The sequence below is a fragment of the Aristolochia californica genome, unplaced genomic scaffold (genome assembly GCF_029961685.1).
Source record: "Aristolochia californica isolate CCGP_79_NKW_82.1479 unplaced genomic scaffold, dmAriCali1.0.hap1 SCAF_10, whole genome shotgun sequence".
In the NCBI taxonomy this organism is placed as follows: domain Eukaryota; kingdom Viridiplantae; phylum Streptophyta; class Magnoliopsida; order Piperales; family Aristolochiaceae; genus Aristolochia; species Aristolochia californica.
In genome coordinates, this window is record NW_027181771.1 from 35,057,191 (window position 1) to 35,079,039 (window position 21,849).

General features: G+C 37.3%; 1 protein-coding gene across 2 annotated transcripts; it reads left to right on the forward strand.

The window, feature by feature from the left end:
* Positions 1–9,277: 9,277 nt before the first annotated feature.
* On the forward strand, positions 9,278–21,547 carry LOC137938427 (ubiquitin carboxyl-terminal hydrolase 14-like). Of its 2 annotated transcripts, none has more exons than XM_068783386.1 (20): positions 9,278–9,555; positions 9,653–9,824; positions 10,239–10,351; positions 10,428–10,764; positions 11,071–11,165; positions 11,973–12,106; positions 12,196–12,252; positions 12,355–12,432; positions 12,993–13,047; positions 13,140–13,181; positions 13,370–13,450; positions 17,877–18,075; positions 18,168–18,213; positions 18,306–18,440; positions 18,705–18,793; positions 18,895–18,984; positions 19,572–19,748; positions 19,857–19,981; positions 20,310–20,439; positions 20,999–21,547. In XM_068783386.1, exons 1-20 carry the CDS (start codon positions 9,460–9,462, stop codon positions 21,175–21,177), a joined length of 2,430 nt encoding a protein of 809 aa, XP_068639487.1. In that variant the 5' UTR covers positions 9,278–9,459; the 3' UTR covers positions 21,178–21,547. The 2 variants fall into 2 exon arrangements, with proteins under 2 accessions (XP_068639487.1, XP_068639488.1); XM_068783387.1 differs by having other exon boundaries at positions 18,321–18,440.
* Positions 21,548–21,849: the final 302 nt, after the last annotated feature.

Here is a 21,849-nt window from a genome sequence, read left to right on the forward strand (position 1 = left end):
GTTAGAAATTCAGTTAAGATCTTACAATGGGTATTAGAGTGAGACCTCTGATCATGCGTATTAATTCCATTCTCACTCTCTGTTTCTGTGAGGAGCGTTATTTTTTAAGGTAGATATGATCGTCGAATAGATATCGTTGCATGGTCATGATCACCGCAAGCACCGTATGGTGTCGAAAATGGCCAACGTCGAATTCAACGAAGGTAGACCAACGACACTCAGCCAAAATGCTCCTCTTTGTGCGCTCACCGGGGCGAAGGTCGGCAGTTATCGCATCGGTGAAATGTGTCGGAGTCTGCACCGATGACCATTTCGAAAGGTCCGCCCATGTCAACGTCGTTTAGGAACGTCGACGAACCTTAGTCTTTGCGTGCAGTTGGAGGTTGAAGACGACCTCCAGTGCATAGAAACATATGGATTAAATTCATAAGGTTTAATGGTAATTTTGTCTGAGTTGTTTCGGGTTGAGTCGTTTGCGATTTGCCGCTCCAACTCGGCATCCTAGGATTGTGTAAAAGGAAGGTGTAAATAAAATAAATAAAATTTTGTCTATTTCACATCATTAGGATTGTGGAATCAAGAAATGTAAAGTTTCTTGAAAATGACTTGATCAGTGGGAGCAATCAAATTCAGAACATAGTTTCTGATAAGTATCATTCAGAATTTCAACCTTCCACCTCAAGTGATAGATTGGTTATTGTTTACGGCACCCTTCAAGTGCAAACTGGTGTTGAACAACCAATAATTGAAGTTCCACAAGTTGTTGACGACATTCCAGTTGATCAGGTAGTTCAAGAGTTGCCAAAAACTTTTGAACAACTAGATGAACCACATACTTTTTCAAGAATATGATGGTATTACATTAAGAGGATCTACTAGAACAAAGAGATCAATATTTCCTGATGATTATGTTGTGTATTTACAAAAATCTGACTACAACATTGGAGTAAAAAATTATCCCAAGTTCTTTTCACAAGCCATGAGTTGCAAAGAATCAGAATTATGGTACAATGTCATGAAGGAAAAGATGAATTCTATGAAGAGTGATGGAGTATGGGATCTTGTTGAGTTGCCTAATGGAGTTAAAACCATTGGATATAAATGGGTCTTTAAGACAAAGAAAAACTTATTGGGCAACATTGAGAGATACAAGGCAAAACTCGTTGCTAAGGGATTCTCTTAGAATCGATTATACGGAGATCTTTTCTCTTGTATCTAAGAAAGATTCTTTATGCATAATTTTGGCATTAGTAGCCCATTTTGACTTAGAATTGCAAAAAATGGATATAAAAAATATAGAGGAGGAAGTTTACATGAAACAACCTGAAGGATTCCCCTCTAGTGATGGTGAGCAATTAGTTTACAAGCTCAAGAAATCCATATATGGAATAAAACAAGCATCCCATCAATGGTATTTGAAATTCCATAATATAATTTCTTCATTCGGTTTTGTAGAAAATATTATGGATCAATGTATATACCAGAAGGTCAGTGGGAGTAAAATTTGTTTTCTTGCTTTATATGTGGATGACATTCTTCTAACAACCAATGATAAGGGTTTTCTGCATGAGGTGAAACAATTTCTCTTTAAAAAAATTTATATGAAAGATATGGGTGAGGCATCTTATGTCATTGGCATTAAGATTCATAGAGACAGATTTGGAGGTATCTTAGATCTGTCTCAGGCAACCTGTATTAATAAAGTTTTAGATAGATTTCGGATAAAGATCTGTTCACCAAGTGTATCCCACGTTGTGAAGGGTGATAGGTTCAATTTGAACCAATATCCGAATAACGACCTGAAAGGTAACAAATGAAGGACATTCCATATGCGTTTGATGTTGGAAGTCTAATGTATGTTCAAGTTTGCACAACACCTAACATTGCATTTGTTGTAGGAATCTTGGGACGATATCAGAGTAATCCAGGGTTAGACCACTGGAGAGCTGCAAAGAAAGTAATGTGGTACCTTATAGGAACCAAACACTACATGTTGATGTATAGACGGACGGACAATCTAGAAGTAATTGGCTACTCAGATTCTGACTTTGTTGGTTGTATTGATTCACGCAAATCAACATCATGATACATTTTTTTGATGGCCAGTGGAGCTATAACATAGAAAAGTGTCATACAAACTTTGACTACCACGTTCACTATGAAAGCTAAGTTAATTTCCTATTTTGAGGCTACTTCACATGGTGTATGACTTAAGAGTTTCATTTTTGGGCTTAGAATTAAGGATTCCATCTCTAGGCCATTGAGAATGTATTGGGATAATTCAGCTAATATTTTATAGCCAATAACAATAATCGTGGAAGTCAAAGTAAACACATCGACATAAAGTATTTGGTCATAAGAGAACGTGTTAAAGAAAAGAAAGTGGTCGTTAAACACGTAAGCACAGAATTAATGATAGTTAATCCTCTGAGTAAGGGCATAAATTCAAGGATCATGTCGTGAATATGGGATTTGGTTCCATTATGTAATTTTTTCATTGTATGAACAATGTAATTTAAGTGAAATTCTTAATTATTGTGATGTTTTTTCTCATATTTATGTGCACCTTAATTTTGAGAAAATTCATTTATGTTGGACCAAGAATAAACATAGGGTTTATTCATAAATGATAAGAAATAAATACATTGTAATACATGGATGGTAATACTCGTCATTAGAGGACCTATCGTCATGATTCATGTATTTATTACTTAAATGCAGATTATCGATGGGTTTAAGATTATATTAAAAGTATGGACCAAGTGGAAGAATGTTAACCGTTTCTCATAGAGACACGATTGGTCTCAACTTCTTCTAGCAGTTGTAACTGCCCCTGCAATTGCAAATCCCTCGGTAACAAAACTTGATATAGTTTTGGCTAAAGTGATCTACGGTTTTGGTCCCCTATTTCGGTTACTCACTCACCCCTTCAGAATTACACCATCTTATGAGAGTGATCAGAGAGCAGAAGTGCAAAACAGAAGCAGAGAACAGAACGCCGGTGATTTATACATGGAATCTGATCGTATGGAGGAAGGTATGATTTCTGGCCTTCCGTTTACATTTTATACTCTGAATTTCATGAAGTTGATCTTACAGCTGCCCCTCTCCGCCCCAAGCATTGATAAAGGGGGAAAAAAAATCTTGTGACACACATTGTGTAGTTATCTTAATCAATGACATGAGTTTAGCAAAGAAAACACTTGTTTAAAGCTAGAACCAAGTGCAGTAAATAACAACAAAACCAATAATGACTATTAAGATCTAATTTCAAATTGGTTGTGAACAAATCTGACATTGAAGCACAACCATTGCTCGCTTTTGTTGGTTTTTAAGGGCAATTCTCCCAATAAACCTGGAAGTGGCCAAAATGGAGCCATAGAAGGTGGACAGCTTCCTTCCTCCCAACACATAGTCTTTAAAAAACTCATGCCTTAGACTTTTAGCTACACATCTTTTGCTTTTCAAATTTTTATATTTACTCGTATACGACGATCACAATCATGTATGAGATGTTGAACTGAATCACATCTTTACATTGATTAAGAGTGGTATTTATATACAACAGTTTACAATGATAAAACCGAAATGGTAAGCTTAATTAAATAAGAGGGATAAATACAACAAAGAATTTATCTCTAAACCGAAGGAATCCCTTTTATCTGTTCGTTATCTATTCTTTATCATGTGTCCCATGATGGCGTAGTGGAGGTTTATGAAACATGCCTCCTTTCTCCGGCCATCTCAACAGAAGGAAGTTCATGCTGCAGAATCGTATTATTAAATTTTAATGCAGTTGCTTTAGAAAAGAAATGAAGTGACACTAGAATATGAATTTTTTGGGCTTTCGAATGCGATATTTCAATGGAACTACAGATTTCAATCACATAAAATGAAAAGGAAGAAATTTAAACACTTCTATTTCAGTGTTTGTGCATGTGTCAATCTCTGAAGGCCAAAGGAACCGATTAAGGTCCGAGGTTTAGGGTTTAAGAATGCATCTCATTTGCTTCTCTCTGTTCATGCGGCCAGTATAGACTCCCGTGAAGGGAGCCGTTTAAGGTTTAAGGTTTAGGGATGTATCCCACCTGCTCTTCTGTTCATATGGTGAGCATTGGATCCCATCACCATTTCTCAGATTAATAGATGGTCTGAGAAATCTTGCTAACTTGTGTGAAAAAATTCTGTAATCGCGAGCTAATGGTTCTTAATTCACCGTAGGCTTCATTGCTAGGCAATTTCTATGTGATTTGGCCTTTGGGTGTTGTCTGATAACAACAACAAAGAAAACCAATTTAGTTTAGAGATCGTGTTTATCGTGCCGGATTAGATTAATGATATTTCACTGACTTTCGCTTTTATACCCAACTTGATCTCTTTTGCTTCCTTTACCAAATCATCTTCTCTAAACAAAGAAACCGATCATGGGAATCAAACGATGCTCGCCGAATTAACGTTGATGGAAGACCATATTGGCAAACCGGAAATCGTTTTTCACTGAGGAGACTCTTTTGGATGGTTTTAAAACGTGAGGAAAATGAAACTGATAGGGATGAGACAGCAGGTAACGAATTCCAGTTTCGTAAAATAGAGCTATTTGTTCGACAGGCTGCTTGTTGCCTACCAGTTGAGACGTTCTTGTTTTCTTGCCTTACTTTCCTCGGCCGTGATTCTGGAGTCCCAGCTAAGAGCCCTAAAGAAACTTCTCTTCGATGGAACGAAGGATGATTCATGTGCCTCTCATGGCAGTTCTGTTACTGTGTGTAGATAGTGTTTGGAGGAAGACTAACTTTCAGAAAAAAATATTTTAGTTTGAATGGAAATAAGGGAGGAATTCACTTTGAGAGTTGAAAAAGAAAAACCATTTTCTAGTGAAGATTATTCATCTTTGAATAACTCTTTTATCTTTTCTTCACCTACATTCTTAGTGCACTAATCTTCTTTCATCTTTATCTAATATCAAGAAATGAAAACATAAAAAAATCATCCTTTAACGGTTTACTCTAACTGTGTTTAAAATTATATATGATTATCCTTAAACGGCTCTACAGCAATGGAGCGTTTTCCCCGAGCTTTAATGGCCATCTGGCGGTTCGACATTGTTATTTTACAGATCACTGAAATACATCCGGTTCGTCCTTTCCCCTTTCATGACCTGATTCTATCAGCACGCCAAAGGCCCGAAACCCACCTCATCAATAGATTACTTGTCAAGGAAGATAAAGTTGGCCAGATTAATGAGCCTTAGTCTAACACTTCTTCCCATGTCATTGACTGATGTATACGAGTCCCCACTCCCCAATCCCTTCTCAGAATTGTCTCCTTTTTTAGTTTCTGTTTTTTTTTTTTTTTTTACTGCAATCAAACTTCACACAGACAGAAGAAGAAACAATTTAATAGCGGAAACCACGATACTATCTATTCAAATGGAACTTTTAATGGATGATCAAACTATCAGTTATATCTTGGCAGACGGATGAGATGAGAGGACGGTTTGGCGTCTTTTACAGGTTAGTCCAGCAGAAAAAAAGTGAAACAGGTCGTCGAAGACTCGAAGTATCATGGGTTGGCCTTAAATCACAGCAAAAACTATGGAACACGAAAGATGAAATCGCACGCCGAGAATTATTACTCTGTTCAGTCTGTAGAGTCAAGGTCGACAGTGATTTCTTCCCAGCAAACCCTCCATAATGATACGCTTCTTATACTCTTTCATTTCTACTTCCGGCAACTTCACTATACTTTCCGGCGGGGAGTACGCCATCTTCTGGGAAGTCTCAGATCGCGTGCGGGGAACGAAGAATAGCCAAGCAGACGTCCAGACAATGGCGCAGAGCCGGCCCCAGAGGATCATAATCGTTAGACTGAACGCGAGTAAGCAGAGAACAGTAGTACTGGAACTGTGATATCTGCAACCTCTGTTTCCCTTTTCGCCGAGAGAGTCCAAGGAATCCGCTATTGAAGCAGACGAGGACATTGAAGAAAGGGAGAACGAACCGGATGAATCGACCTTCTGGATCTCGTGTTTTGGCGGTAGAGGATATTCGTTGGGCTTCACTGGGCATTTTACAGAATGAATTCTTCTGGTAGGAAAACTGTCGGAACCGTTCTTGTCTTCGCCGTATGTTCTGCTTGAAAAAGTCGAGGGCCGATTCTTCCCTTGCGAAGATTTCCCATTTCGACTCTTAGGCTGTGATGGACAGAGAATCGATTTTGTAAGTTCCTGGCCGGATCAAAAGTGCGCATGCAAACAGAATGAAAAACGCAGGTAAGTAATTGACGAAGGTAAGCAATCCAAAACATTTGGAATGGATTAGTAACTTTAGAATCGACAACTTCGAGGTGCCATTAGAGATTTGAATCAACACTCGCAAATCAGATTAAACTTTGAAATCAAATAAGCAGCAGTTATCAGAACTCAGAACAGAGAAGGGAGAAAAAGGGGCTCCTCACCGCTACAGTTATGAAAGCTAGCGCATCAACGACCCGAGCAAAAGCCTTACGGCTCCTCTTCCGTGGACCTGATTCCATAGTAGGTACCTCCCCAGACGCTTGGCTAACTGAATCTCCACCTGTAGCGTAGCCCGAGATATGCGTAAAAACAGCATCTCCCTCGTCTTTCGAAGCTGATTTCATCAATCTGTCGCTGTAACACCGACGAGAATACTTCATGTCCCCATCCACGGAAAAGCTCTTTCCCGGACATTTCAAATCTCCTGCCCAAATGGAACCAAACCGAGCAGATGTACTCCCTCGATCGTCGTAACTCTTTTTTCGGACGAGTCTCCTCTCTCCGTCGACGTCGTCCGCCGGTCTGAAACAGAGAAAGTATCTGGTCGTCCTTCTCTCGTTCATCTGAATTTGTGGGAATGACCGTCGCGTTCTGTGAGGCATTTAGGGAGAGGCAAGGTCGGAGAAAGCGAGGGAAGCCAGCGATGGCGCTCTTGTTTCGTCAGCCTCTCGAACGACGCTTACATTGAAAATTCTGGAATTAAATTAGTTAATTAATTGAATTATTTCTTGTGTGGGCCCAATGGGGTGTTTTTGACGTTTCTTTCTCCTACCTCGTTTGTTAACCGGCCGTTGGTCTAATTAGTAACGGAGTGGGCCCACACATGAAGTGCTAACTTTTAGTAGAGTTCATTTGATTTTAGAATGAGCCTCGCAAATTATAAACCATGACGTGGAGCCGATGTGATATATCAGGTCGGGTGGGGGTCCTGCTGCTTAAGGATGGGGAGGCCCTTTACGACAGATAATATAATTTTTTTAATCCAGACCAGGCCAAACCAGACCAGTCCGGCTGAACCTACTATTATTTACGTCTGTATATACTAAATATGGGAGGAGAAGGAATCAACAAATCCGATCAGATTTCGCAGCCTCATCCCCCTTTCTTAAACCCCTTCCTAAATTCCTAGCCACACGGCGAGCGTAGGGGAGAAACCCCACCACGTGGGGAAGGCAAAGCAAGATGGGGGTTTAGGGTTTAGGGTTTAGGGTTTAGGGTTTAAGGTTTAGGATAAATGACAAAAAAATACTCGTATGTTAGCTGTTTGTTTTGTATAGCCGTTTGGGTGAAACAAAGCATGAAAGGCTGTTCTCATTAATCATAAGAGAAGAAACGAGGAAAAATAAAATTCATGTTCATGTTATGCTTAAAACAACATATGCAATAAGTAGTTTGGACTTGTACTTTTGTATAAAATGGAATGAACATAATTGTAATAACCTATGGACCTTAGACCTGGGGCCATTTTATTTGTTTTTCTCTTACTTCACCTTATTTGGATTTGTGTGATGCAAACATTTAAAATAATATGAATATCAAATTTTAAGAGACGAATATGAGGATGATACGTTATTTCCTTGGTATCGAAGTGACAAAATATGATGGTGGTATCTTTATATCGTAAAAGAAAGGTGCAAGTGTTGGGATTTAGATCAAAATGATGGCAAAGAGTGTAAATTAGTGTCATTCTCGTAAGGATGACACAAGGGTGTAATTAGAGAAGATGATATATATTTACTTATGTCTTTCCGTTTTGAGAGTTAACGCCCTAAGGTCAACATAGTCATTTTAATTTGTAACCTTCCTTTATAAATTGAAAACAATGGCACAAGGGGTAAATCATTAATTCACCTATCTTTTCTCTCAAATTCATTGGTACGCTCTTCTCCCTCTCTTTCTCTCACTCTCCATTTATCTAGTCGTCCCTCTCTTCTTTTTCTTTCTCTCATCTCTTCTAAACGATATTTAAATTTATATATTTAAAAAATTAATTGTATACTAATATATCTAAATAATTTAAATAATTTAAATAATTAAATATGTAACCATTTGTAATTTTAAAATTTGAATGGCTTAAATTAATTTTATAAATATAGATATAAATTATAGTAATTTATAAATTATTATGTTTATTATTTTTTATAAATTAAAAATAAGAATGACTAATTTTAATGTTTCCTATTTTGTTCACTCTCTAGAATTACATTTTGGTAGTGAAAAAACTTAAATAGAATTCTAAAGTTATCGAAAAAGTTTGTGCTTTTGAAAAAAGAAAAATCCATAACTAATTTAAAACACTCTAACTTTAGAATCAATGTTGATTTGGTAATTCTTGGTAATTCTGAATCGATCTCATGTACACTAACCCCCAAAATATATGTTTTAGATATTCTTAAAATTTTAATATAATTCCTACCCCTAATTGACTAGCTAGGTCACTTGGTTTGCCGATTAAATTGATAAACTTTGTTGGGTCAATTAACTTAGACAAGAGACCGAGTTTGATTGAACCTAATTCAACCCTAAACACTTGAGAGGTACCCCATGAATTATCGAACTTTTGATCCAACTTATTCGATCTAACTCGGATTTTCAAGTGTTCAAATCAGGAAAACTCTTGTGAGAAGCCATCTATGAACTATTAAACCTAGAATTTAAACTTGAGAGTACCAGCTTCATAAAGAGACAACATCATACTATTTTAGAGAGTAACTTCATTTAACTTGAATTTTATTTAGAGAGTGGAATGCCATGTTTATAAAATCAGTTTCTTATCTCATTTTAGGCTAAAAAACGAGACAAAAGTGAAATTTCTGCAAGTAAAAATAGTAATAAAATGATTCACAGCCATTTAAGGATAAAAGAAAGAAAAAAAAAAAACAAAACGGTGAGATCTACAGAAGAAATCGCCACGACTACAAAGGTTAGACGCATAGATTGTGTTACCACTATAAGAAAGACGAACTGAGAAAGCGAGAGTGGTTCGAGACGCAACGAGACTCGAAACAAGCTACCAACCTCCTCCAGTGTCTATTATCGAGTTGCGTCCGCGAGAATAATTTACACTTTACTACTTTCGGCGCAAAAGGAAAACGAAGACTAGAATCTGATTCCTAGTCTAGCGTTTACTTGTCGTCTCTCCTTAGGTTTACAGAGAAACAATCTCTATGGAGTTGCTTCGATCGAATTTGTCTCGAGTTCGCATCCCTGAGCCGACCAATCGAATCTATAAGCAAGAATGTTGCATTTCGTTCGATACTCCGGTAATCCAATTTTCTTTTAGGTTTGCTTTATTTGAACGAAAAGAAAAGATGGTGTTTATGCAGTTTTGTTGAATGACGAGCTGTTGGTGAACTTTAGAGATCAGAAGGTGGGTTGTTCGTTGACATGAGCTCGTTTCTTGCATTTGGGAGAGAATATGTGGAGTGGAACTATCGAAAGACTGGAAATCCTGTTTATTTAAACATAAAGCAGACAAAACAGCCAAATCCAGAAGATCGCCCGCTCAAGAAGCCCACTCTTTTAGCTATAGGTACTTGTTTTTTATTTCTTTTTTATTATTTGAATTTTAGTTTATCATGTTTTATCATTTGTTTAATGAACAATAATGTGATGTTTAAATTTTAGTTGGAAATGCTTTCGATTTTTAGTACTTTTTAACCAAAATTTCGAGCTGTTTCAAATAGAATTGTTTGAGAACTGCATAATTCTGTAATATCAACTCTTGGGCTGTTAATACTTCAATGACTATAGAGTTGATCATTTGTTTATGAAATGTTTTTCGACTCTTCATTAACAGGTCATTTAGTGTGTTAATGAGGTATACTTCGTATCTTAATAAAAAAAAAGTTAAACCTTAGCGAGTTATTTGTAAATTGCCTTGCTACTTTCCCTAGTGGACTGTTGTTATAGTCTGAACCTTACGTCTTGTGAAATAATTTTGCAGGTCTAGAAGGGGGATTTGACTACCATGAGCAAGACTATGAAGAAACTTATAGTATTGTTGTACTGCCTGATTATGTGTATCTTCCATTTCCATCCGTGGAGTTACCAGAGAAGGTACTTTACCTGAAATATTGGGAACCTTGTTCGTATCTTGAAATACTTGATCTTATGTCCATGTCCAACATAACAGGTTAGATTGGCTGTGGATGCTATTTTAATGGCTGAGGGAGCAGAAAGGAAGGAGCAAGTTGCATCCTGGGTGGCTGATCAGAAGCAAGTTAGTTCATTTGCCCGGAATCTGCAACAAATCGATAACAGAGTTGTCGTTCCGCCATCTGGTTGGAAATGTGCAAAATGTGATAAGGTTGACAATCTTTGGCTTAATCTAACTGATGGCATGATCCTCTGTGGGAGGAAAAACTGGGATGGAAGTGGTGGAAACGATCATGCTATAGAGCACTACAAAGAAACTAACTACCCTCTGGCAGTGAAACTTGGAACTATAACCGCTGATCTGTCAGCAGCAGGTAATTTCTTCTTGTTGAGTTCTAAATTACTCTTGGTACTGTAATTAACATATCCAATTTATCTTTTGTAAGGTATCTGTACCAACTTGTTTTTATGTGATGGATATCAATTTTTCTGTTTACTGGCTGGTATTTGATCAGCTTGAATTAAGTTTCTGTCCGTGTATTTTTTCTTCTTTGAGTTAGGTGGAATTTGAAGCTTTGGTAGGCAAAACAAATTATCGTTTATTGTTCTTGAATTCATAGAACCTTTCTGATATAAAAAGTCAATTGAGAACTAATATCAAATCTTTTGTGGCAGTTCAGATGTTTTCTCTTACCCACAGGATGAAAGTGTTGAGGACCCTTTATTAGCACAACACTTGGCATTTTTTGGCATAGATTTTTCATCATTGCAGAAGGTTAGCTCCTTGGGGAATTGCTTGTTATTTTTGTTTATCAGTTTATCAGTTTTCCTTTCTAATATTAATCATTCAGCTTGTCAATGCAAATACTAATATGGTAGCTGATTCTTTTGCCAATTTTGACATGAGGCAGCGCATTGTATCACCCAAAGTGTTACTAGTTGTCTCCCTTCAGCCATTGTGTAGTTAACCTTCACATTGTTGAATTTCTAGAAAAGAGAAATAATTTATTGGCTTGATTATAACTGAGTGCAATGAGCCTCTATTTATAATAGAGGAAACAAGTAGAATACGATTACAATTAAACTATCCTTGTCCCAGTTACACCCAAAGTAAAACACTTAAAGATAAGTCCTTACACAATTAAACAATTGAATATAAGTAGAAGACTAACATAACTAAAACACCTTTAAATGAAGACTTTTCTGTAAAACATCTTCCTGTGAGACTCCTGTAAAACTTTACCTCTGTGAATTTTCTTGTTCTGAGAGTCATATAAGACTCTCATACATGTTCTGCAACAATATCTTTTTATTTTGTTGATTTTATTTTATTTATGAAAAATTCGCTGTTTTCATGTTTTTTTTATGTCATTTATTGTTGCCCTTTTGTGTGAAGAGCGCTAAGGTCAGCCTATCAATTCCTGCCATACATGTGGAGTCTCATGGGAGATGCATGCTTTTGTCTTTCACCTAAATGACCTCAATGCCTGATTCCTAATTATTCGTATTTCTTCTTCTTCCAAGCGATAATCTTAGACAGTTTCAGAAACCGTAGGAAATTGATTACACGTCTTAATTTCAGACTGAGTTGACTACTGCTGAAAGGGAGCTGGATCAAAATACTAACTTCGATTGGAACCGCATACAAGAAAGTGGACAGGAAGTTGAACCACTGTTTGGACCAGGATACACCGGGCTTGTGAATCTTGGGAACAGGTAAATTTGATTTCCCAAGGAAAACCATTATTTTATTTAGTTTTTTGTTGAAAAAATCTTTGTCCTGAGGCATCTTTATGCTCCTTCAGTTGCTATTTGGCATCAACAATGCAAGTAATTTTCTCAACGCATTCTTTCCGTTCACGGTTAGTGATGTGTATCTTGTTGTTTCTGGTAAATTTCAATTCTGTCATTTTCTTCCATGTATTTCATATTTTTACATATACATGTATTGTGATCCGTCTCAGCTATTATGAAAACCAGAGCTTGAAAGTTGCTTTTGACACAGCTCCTGCAGATCCAACTGTTGACTTGAATACACAATTGTAAGCAATCTTTGATTTTATTTTTGTTTGTAGTCTGGTAAGAGGTTGTTGTCATCTTGATCATTATTAGATCCTTCACCCAGCTATGTTGGGATTGGCTACATAAATCCTTGTTCTGGTTTTCATCGACTAATTGCTGGAATTACAAGCTTCTTTGTCCTTTCAATTTGTTTTGCTCTTTAGTTGTTTGCTTTTTTTTTTTGTTTTTGTTGCTTGAACTGTAAACGTTTTTCTTTTTCCCCTTCTAGCATTCAAGTGCATCATTTGGTTTTATTCCATTTAATTTGTGTTTTCTTCATGCTGGATGAACTTAGTCCTGTTAATGCTTGTCAGGTGGCTCTTTTTGTCCTAATCTTTGATGAGGACATTTATTGCCTTTGCCTTTCTCTTTTTTAAATCTACTAGTACATCCTAGTCCACTTTTTTTTATGCTGGGCTTCTGTATTGTTTCCTAAGACCTGATGCACTCGGTTGTTGGTCTATAACAAAGCTAGTAAGTGATTTGGTGGATGATGCAACTTGATTTATTTTTATATCACTTTTTCCTTGGTTTCAAACAGGACTAAATTGGGGTATGGTTTGCTCTCTGGTAAATATTCAGTTTTAGCTGAACAGGTACTTTAAAAAAAGCCATTGCTTGTTAACCTTAATATTTAATGTTCACATTTCGTTCACTGAATAATACAACTTTTTTCTTTTTGAACCAGAAAGAAGAATGTGAAAACTCCACGCCAACAACTGCAAGTGCTGTAAGTTCTCTCTTGGTGAACCTGTTTTCCACTTGAAAACAGATTCAAGAGCTTTCATTTGCAGTCTGGATAGATGTGAAATTTTTGTTTATCTGTTTTATAGAAAATTAGTGAGAAAAAAAAAAACAGAAACAAGAGGCTTTAAAAGCTTGAGTGTCCTTCATGCAAGTTGAACTCTTTTTTCCCAGAAACAAGAAGGAATACCACCTCGTATGTTCAAGGCAGTTATTGCTGCTAATCATCCTGAATTCTCCACAATGAGGCAGCAGGTAAAATTCTTTGTTAATGTGTTCTTTCATAGTCTTGAATGTCAAATTTATTCGTTTTTCTTGAGCAGTTGATGATTTAATTCTGACCAGGATATCACTATGTCTATTTAGTCCATTTTATGTCACCGAAGGGGGATCGTAATAGCTATCTAGTAGAGCTTGATGGTGGCAGAACTTTTTATCATTTTTTTTTTTAAAGAAGAAACCTTTATGAGTGGCTAATGAATCTGAATTCTCACTTCCTAGTGTTTGAAATGAAACTTACAGAATATTTCCTACACCTTTTCAACTACGCCCTTATTGGTGTTTTGGGGTTTTCTTTATACATTGTTGGTTGGACTTGCAAAGAAAATAGATAAAGAAAAGAAAAGAAAAGCTTTTAAGTAAATAATGAGGTTTTCGAAAACTAAAATTCTATTCTTATCTTTTCTTTCATTTTCTGTGAAATCAAAAAGCCCTTAGATATTCAGGGCCATCTTTACTTATGTGGAAAATGCTTGCATCCTTGAGCACATTTGTAAATTTGTCAATGCTGAGGCCTTCAATTCTTTCATAGAGTGATCATTTTATCAGTTCCATTTACAGAAACAATGGTTGACATTTACATGTCATACCTGACATAAACTAGGAACAAGCTCTCCCATCAAGAAGTTGAAAACATAACTAGAATTCCTAAATGTTGAAGTTGATTTAGTACCTGATCTGCCCATGACTTGTGATCAGCTGATGCCACTGTTGACAGCCTTGCCAAGGAAGTCAGTGATCTCCAGCGGCTTGTGGCATAATTTTCTTTTTTTCCTTGAGAATTCCTAGTTCTTTTTTTTTCAATTTAATCTAATAAAAAAATTTGCCATTCAAAAAAAGAAAATTTATTTATACGACTTTACATTGTTTGGAATCAAATATGGTTGGGCCAACTGGCTTGCTGGATTTGAACAAAAAACATGCCTGGACTTTTCATTTTAAAATTTTATAAATATATTTATAGGGGATAGTGGCTGGATACAAGTCAAGCCTATGTTGGCTGCAACCAACTTCTGCATGATTTGAAAAGTCATGAAAAAAAAGTGAACAATGGTTTTAAAAGGCCTAAAGCCCAGCAGGTAGCTACAAACAAATTTCATGAAACACATTTCAACGCGTCCTAGGAGGGTTGTTTGAATAGATGCCATCTAATAATTGCTCAGAATCTTCTTCAACTTTTAACTTCACTTGAGCCCCATACTGTTCTTCGTGGTTTGCAAATGAATCAGGCTCTTTGAGCTACATGGCTCTAAAAAGTTGGTACTGAGAGAAGCTTATCATGGCCAAATGTGGCTATAGTGAGGATATGTGGCTTCCTTCTGACATAGTCCCTTTCTGCGCTTCCAGCCTGTGGATGTCTGGTTGCAAACTCTTGTGAAATTTCGTGATAATACCAAGATTCATGTTAGAAGTAACCGTCTCACAAACTTCTAACCAGATGTTTGGGTGGGAGAGACCTCTTTGACAGCAGTTTTCTCTTCCATATTCTCTTTTGCTAGGTCCTCTCAAATTTCAGTTCATGCCTCATCTCTCTAGGAAGAAGCCTTAGGCAAGTATCCTATTACCCTAGTTTGATGACTGGTTTATCTGCTGACATGGCGCTGACAGAACTCTGGTATCTATGTGATGGTTTCCCATAGTTTGTTGACTGGCATTGATCTTTCTTAGCAGCATGCGGTAGCAATGCTGGAGCATTCCTTTCTGCAGAAAGTTACTTTTATCTGTGTGCTGGTTATGGTAAGATCCTCATTGTCAATTAGCTTGGTAGGCCTGACTGCCCCATTGCCATTGGCAATACATGAACCATGTTGAGAGTGGCCACAGTTAAGAGTTTATTCACTACTTTTCCTCTCAGATGTGGGGTGCCTTATTGTGAAAGTTTAACCTCTAGTGCTGCTTCACTGCGTCCTTTGTTGACTTCCTGGTGTGATTTTTTTCTATCCCTCTAGGTAAATCAGGGAAGGTCCTCTAGAAGCATTTTTAGCTGTGGTGTTATGGTGTGTAGGTTGAAGGAATATAACAAAGCTTTTCATGGCGTTTCTCACTCAGTTTGTGGCTTAATTGAGCATACAATTCATACCATGCTTTTATTGGCAAGCAAGCTTCTTTGAGTTTAATCTCCTCTCATGGTCCATTATGTGGGAGAATATGGAGGATGATAATTGATAACCCCTGCTTGGTGACCTGCATCATCTTGTTTCATTTGTTCTCTCCTCAGCCAGGGTGGTTCAAGCTTAAAATTGATGGTTGCTCGAGAGTAAGCTTGGGCTAGTTGGGGTGGTGATGTCACTAGAGATGTTGGTGGTAGTGTCCATCAGCATAGTTTACGCCCTTATTCAGTGCAACTTCACTGGAGTTGGGACTCGTTCCCTTCTCCGTGACCTTCAGCTCTATAGAGATGCTTTGTCTAAGCATTTTCGTATTAAAAGCGATTCAATAGCCCATTATCAGCTGGTTTATAGGGCACATAAATGCCACTTGGTGGTTTCTCCAGTTCTATGATGAGATCTTTGATATTTGTCGTCACATGTCAGTTATTTGGACTTGCATCCCTATGCATGTCAATGGACTAGTGGATTCCTTGTCTATTTTTTTTTTTTAATAAAGATGTATTGATAAAACGAGAGAGAACAAAATTTTACAAAAATTGGGGGAGCATATCCCTTACAACTAGTGATTGTAGGTTAGCTCCCTGCCTAGCAAGCACATCTGCTACCGAATTAGCGGATCTCGGAATGTGAGTCCAAATACAATAAACAATTGAGGTAATCTCTAAAATTTCCCAAAAGGTATCCCAATGCCGCCACGGGGGAGGAGAAACATTCTCACACCAACCGATAACCACTTTTTGAGTCACCTTCGATATGAAGAGGCCCACTGCAATTGTCCCTGAAGACGCAGAGACCGGAGAGGAGGCCATGTAACTCAGCAGAAGTAGAGTCGGATATGCCCAAAGGGCCGTCATAAGAGAAGAATTGATTGCTGGAATGGTCTGAAATGACTCATCCGAAACCCGAAATCCCTGGATTACCATGAGATGAGCCATCAAAATTTAACTTAAGGTAACCAGGAGCAGGAGGAATCCATTATTGCAACACTGGGATCTTTGTCCCAGAATGCATCATAGCCATATTTCTCCAGTTTTCACGAATAGGGGTTCCCAAAAAGGAAGAGAAGGCTTTCTTAGTCAAAAGCCAAGTAGATTCCTTGTCTAATTCAAAGTCTCTTTATGACATCTTGTTGTTGGGAACTGGTTCCCTTAATTTCTTTTGCTTGTATTTGTCCCTCATTGCCAGGACTTCTGACCTTGTCTTTCTTTATTTTTTTTTACGACTAACCTTCTCTCTTTCTTTATTGAAACTCATTTTTCTCCTTCTTCATGAGAAAAAAGGAAAAATAGTGAACTTGGACATTAAAAAATAGGAAAGGGAAAAATATATAGTAGGGAGAAATGAAACACCAAGCCATTAGAAGCTACTAAACTGTGTAATGGCTTTATGAGAAGAATGATGAACCATATATACATTTACTTGGGCCATGAGTCTAAATATCTAATACAACAACTTCCTTATGCAAAACATAGGAAGTATGGTTGCTCCTTGTATTTCAAAAAGAAAAGTTTAAGTTTAGTTGATGGTTCTTGTTTGTCAAATTGATTTATTCTACTAATATTTATCTCTAGTTTGTGGTGGCACAATTTTGACAGCCTTAATATCATATGTGGCTTATGCTGTTCTGTTGTTCAACATAGTTGTATCGTGCTGGATGTTATCTCTTTATATCTAGATACATGCTGGCCAGGCATCTGGGTTTTGTGCAACTTGGTTCAATATTTCAACCTACTAAGGACTCATAACATTGTTCTAGTGCAATGTATATTGGAGATGCATATGGGAATGTTGAGAAAGCATGACTTTAGACGTTTAAGAACTAGTGTTGAGCCGCTCCATTCCAAGCTTGAGCTTTTGAGTTGGATGTCTTTCTTTATGGTATGAGAGTAGGTTTTATGGGTTTCCACTGACAGTTGGACTTTCATACAAAAATTAGCCATGTCTTTGGAGCCACAAAGAGGGCCACACTTAAGGGGGGGGGGGGGGGGGGGGGGGTAATGAAGATAGTGCCACATCGGTAATTAAGTGATTCACAACCTTTTGCAATAACCATGGTTGGCCCTCCATTCAAAGCTTGAATTGGATGCCTTTCTTTAGGTATCAAATGATAATATAACAATCAGGCATGACATGGAAATTAGGAAATACCAAGCATACATGTTCTCTGTTTTCATTTTGAGAATTTGTACTTTTCTATTTGCTTTCAGAAAGGCAAGATAGGAAAAATTCTATATTTGTGCTAATTAAAATTTGATCTTGCCCTTTCTAATGAAGTTACATTGCCTATGTAGGATGCATTGGAGTTTTTTCTACATTTCCTTGATCAAGTTGAGCGAGCTCATACTGGGAGGCCTGAACAGGACCCCACTCGGAGTTTCAAGTTTATCATTGAAGAGCGACTTGTTTGTCCTTCTAGAAAAGTGGCTTACAACAAAAGAACGGACTGCATTCTTTCTCTAAATATTCCATTGCATGCAGCAACTAACAAGGGTATGGAGGTTCTTCTATTTGTGTTACAAAGCCATTGTTGAAGTTTTTCTGTTGTTTCTTCCTAATGGGTGTTATGATGTTGGAGTTTTCAGAAGAAATGGAAGCCTTTAACAAGTTGAAAGCAGAAGGAAAGGAAATGTAAATGGCACTCTCAACTTGATGCCTGACATATTTCAAGTTACTGATTTGATTAAGAAAAAGGATGAAGAAATTGTTGCTGTGCTAATCAGGGCCAGTTCTTGCAGTAATAGTGAAGCCGTTCGTCCTAGAGTGCCCCTGGAAGCTTGCTTAGCTTGTTTTACAGCCCCCGAAGAGGTGCAAGACTTCTACAGCACTGCCTTGAATTCAAAAACTACAGCAACCAAGTAAGTTTGCCACGTCTATGTCCTTACAATATCTTGCATTTATTCTTCTAGAAAGGTGGAGGATACATGTTGTATCCAAGATCAATTACAAACACAGATCATGCATTCAATATATCTGAATTTTGCATTTATTTTATTATTTAGTATCTGCACGTTTTAAAGATTTGTTTTGTCATTTTTTTTTTTAAATTTGGATCTTGTTGATTGAAGATATTCTCCACAGTACTGCAAGCAGAGGATTGAATATCATTTTTTGCTTTTCAGAACCACTGGTTTGACCACATTTCCAGATTATTTAGTGTTGCATATGCGCAAATTTGTGATGGATGTTGGTTGGGTCCCCAAAAAGCTTGGTAGGCTACAGTTTTTTTTTTTTTTTTTAATTACTATGAGATTTCTTCTGTTCCATTCTTGGCAGAAAGTTTGAATATAATTTTGTTTTGCCTCATTACAGATGTCTATGTAGACGTTCCAGATATCATTGACATTAGTCACATGCGCAGTAAGGGCATCCAACCTGGGGAAGAGCTACTGCCAGAAGCAGGTATTGGAGTAAAGCACTAGTGTCAATTGACTTTTTTTTAGTCCATTATGAATTTAATATACACACTTTTGCCACTTTTGATCTAGCTACATCCAATTATGATAAGTCAAACTTGAAATTAAACAATAAAACCTGCATGATGTTGGATAAGCACTACAAAAAGTTGTGCCCTTTCTGTAGCAAAAGGAAAAGTTGTTTGGCTTTCTCATGACAGCTCATTGGTTCGTATATCTTATATCTAGGACGCCTAAGGTGTCTTATCTGCATTGGGTTATTGGAACGCCTAAGGTGTCTTATCTGCATTGGGTTATTGGAACCATGATAGGTCAAGTTGCAAGTCTCACAAATTAACAGCAAAGCCGGGCAATCTGATTATTTGTTTCAATGTGTAACTTCTAAAATGTATTACCACTTTCAACATATTGAACTACTCACTGGTATATGCGCGGTAAGTAGGGGAAGATTTTCATCTACTCTTACCTGCTACTTTGTCATTCATTTGGTGCATCAACATTCATGCATGTGTCATGTTATCCATAATTCTTCTAGAAATTGCTTACTTAATTTTATTATTTTCTATGATACAGTTGCTGGCGGTGAAAAGGTGGTTGAAGCTAATGGGCCCTTTGCTAATGAAGACATTGTAGCTCAGCTTGCAAGTATGGGGTTCAATTATCTTCACTGTCAAAAAGCTGCAATTAGTACCTCAAATGTTGGAGTTGAGGAAGCTATGGATTGGTTGCTTTCTCACATGGACGACCCAGGTTGTTTATCATTTGAATAAAGCGATAGGCCTTAGATGGCTTATAATTTGAAATTGCATTTTCTTTTCTGTATGCCAGAACTGAATTTGCTTATGTGACTTCATTCAGATATAAATGATCCTATTTCACAAGACATATGCAATGCTGAACCTGCTCTTGATGAAGGAAGTGTCAGTATGCTGATATCATTTGGGTTTTCAGAAGAAGTTGCACGAAAAGCTTTGAAGGCTTCGGTGAGTCTGTTTTATTTCCTTATTTATTCTTTAAATGATGTCTAACATGTCAAAAACCTTAGATGAGAGTGGAAGTGTGAAAATAGAAAATATGTTGAGGAAAAGAAATTTGAAGTTAGTAATGAACTAATTTTGTCAGTAATATGAATCTTTATCTTATTCGCTGGATAATTATGGTAAAACTTTTCTGGGGATGGTTAAAAAGGCAAGTTATCTTTTACTTCCACTTGATTGTCTCAATCTGTGAGTTTTTGCTTAGCAGGCCTCTCATAGGATCTGAAATAACATATTTGACCTTTCATTGTTATTTTCGTTTATATCCTTTTAGGGTGGGAATATTGAGAATGCTACAGACTGGATATTTAGTAATCCAGATGCTGCCAACGCAGCAGATACAAATGCTTCATCAAGCACTGAGTCTAGAAATGACGAGTCAGGACTACCTGATGGTGGAGGAAGTAAGTTCCTTTGGACCCTTTTTTTTTTTTTTCTGTTCTTCTTACATTAAACTGATCGAGAGTGTTTATCAAGGTTTGATTAGGACAGCAGCTAGTAAGATCAGGTGCACCTAAAGGTTATCCAGCATTGATATCTTTATTCTGTTCTGTTTCCTGTGATCTTCATCTTATCCATTGCTCCAGCTTAGTTACCTTTTTTATTCCACGGGTAAAAATATTGCTCATCCATTAGTTTTTTTTCTGTTAAATACCATCTTTCTAAACTCAGGTGTGTAGTAAAAGTGTATATCTCATTTTTTACTACTGTCAAAACCTTGTGTCACCTATTTGGGGTTTGGCTATAACTCAGTGCCCAGACTTTCTGCTCTGAACTAAAGTTTGGTGATAGTTTATTTTTTATTTTCCTCCCAGTCACCTGTTCTCTTTTCCATTTTATTCATTTTTCATGAGGAGATAACAATATATTTACAATTTCAATTCATCCAGGAGTTCATATGCTTTGCTTTCTGATGCTGTTAAAAAACATTGGTTTATTTTTTTGCTGTTACTAAATTTGCAGAGTACAAACTTATGGCCATAGTGAGCCACATTGGTACCTCTACCCATTGCGGTCATTACGTAGCTCACGTGTACAAAGACGGAAAATGGGTTATATTCAATGACAACAAAGTTGGGGCGTCCATTGACCCACCGAAGGACATGGGCTATCTGTACTTCTTTGAAAGACTTAACAGTTGATCATCGTGCTGGATCGTGGGGAAAATCAAAGGTGTTGGCTTCAGCACGAACGTGAGGTCTTGACATGGCTCATTGTGGCGCTTCAAGTTGATATCAAATGAAGATCAACAGTTAATTTACCCTTACTGAAATTGAGCAGTATCTTCTTCTAGTGCAATTCTGGTTGGAGTGGTTACTGAGGTTTAGATTAGATCAACGAGGACAGTTTAAATTCATGATGGAGGTTATTGCTTCATTTTTTGTTAATCAAAACAGAAAGGGGTTCAGAAATGTATAGGCCAAAACAAGTCATGTCCTCACTTATCGAGCATCGAACTGCAACTGGTACTAAAACCCCCTTTGAATTAAACATATGATTTTTGATTCCCTATATTGCTCTGTTTTGTTACGTTCGTTTCTTCAGTCTTTCGCCGGATCCTGCCTATTTGTTCGATGAACCTGGCAAGGAAAAGCTGCAGGATGGTTGGAGCCAAGGTGTCACAAGGTCAGATGAGCCTAAACTCAGGCTAGTGGAACTCCCAACTCTCGTGAAGGCCTACCTTCAATCTGTCAAAGGTAATACAACCTGTTGCCCCGTCAAAGGTAGTACAACCTTTTGCCCCTTAGATCAACGTTGCAAACTCTATCCTCTCAAGTGAAGCACGAGCAATGAAAAGGTAGAAAGACAACGGA

Coding starts and splice junctions, on each gene's coding strand:
- LOC137938427 (XM_068783386.1), top strand. CDS start 9,460: ATGGAGTTGCTTCGATCGAATTTGTCTCGAGTTCGCATCCCTGAGCCG. Junction 10,765..11,070: donor CGCTGATCTGTCAGCAGCAG/GTAATTTCTTCT, acceptor GTGGCAGTTCAG/ATGTTTTCTCTTACCCACAG. Junction 18,076..18,167: donor GCATGCAGCAACTAACAAGG/GTATGGAGGTTC, acceptor TGGAGTTTTCAG/AAGAAATGGAAGCCTTTAAC.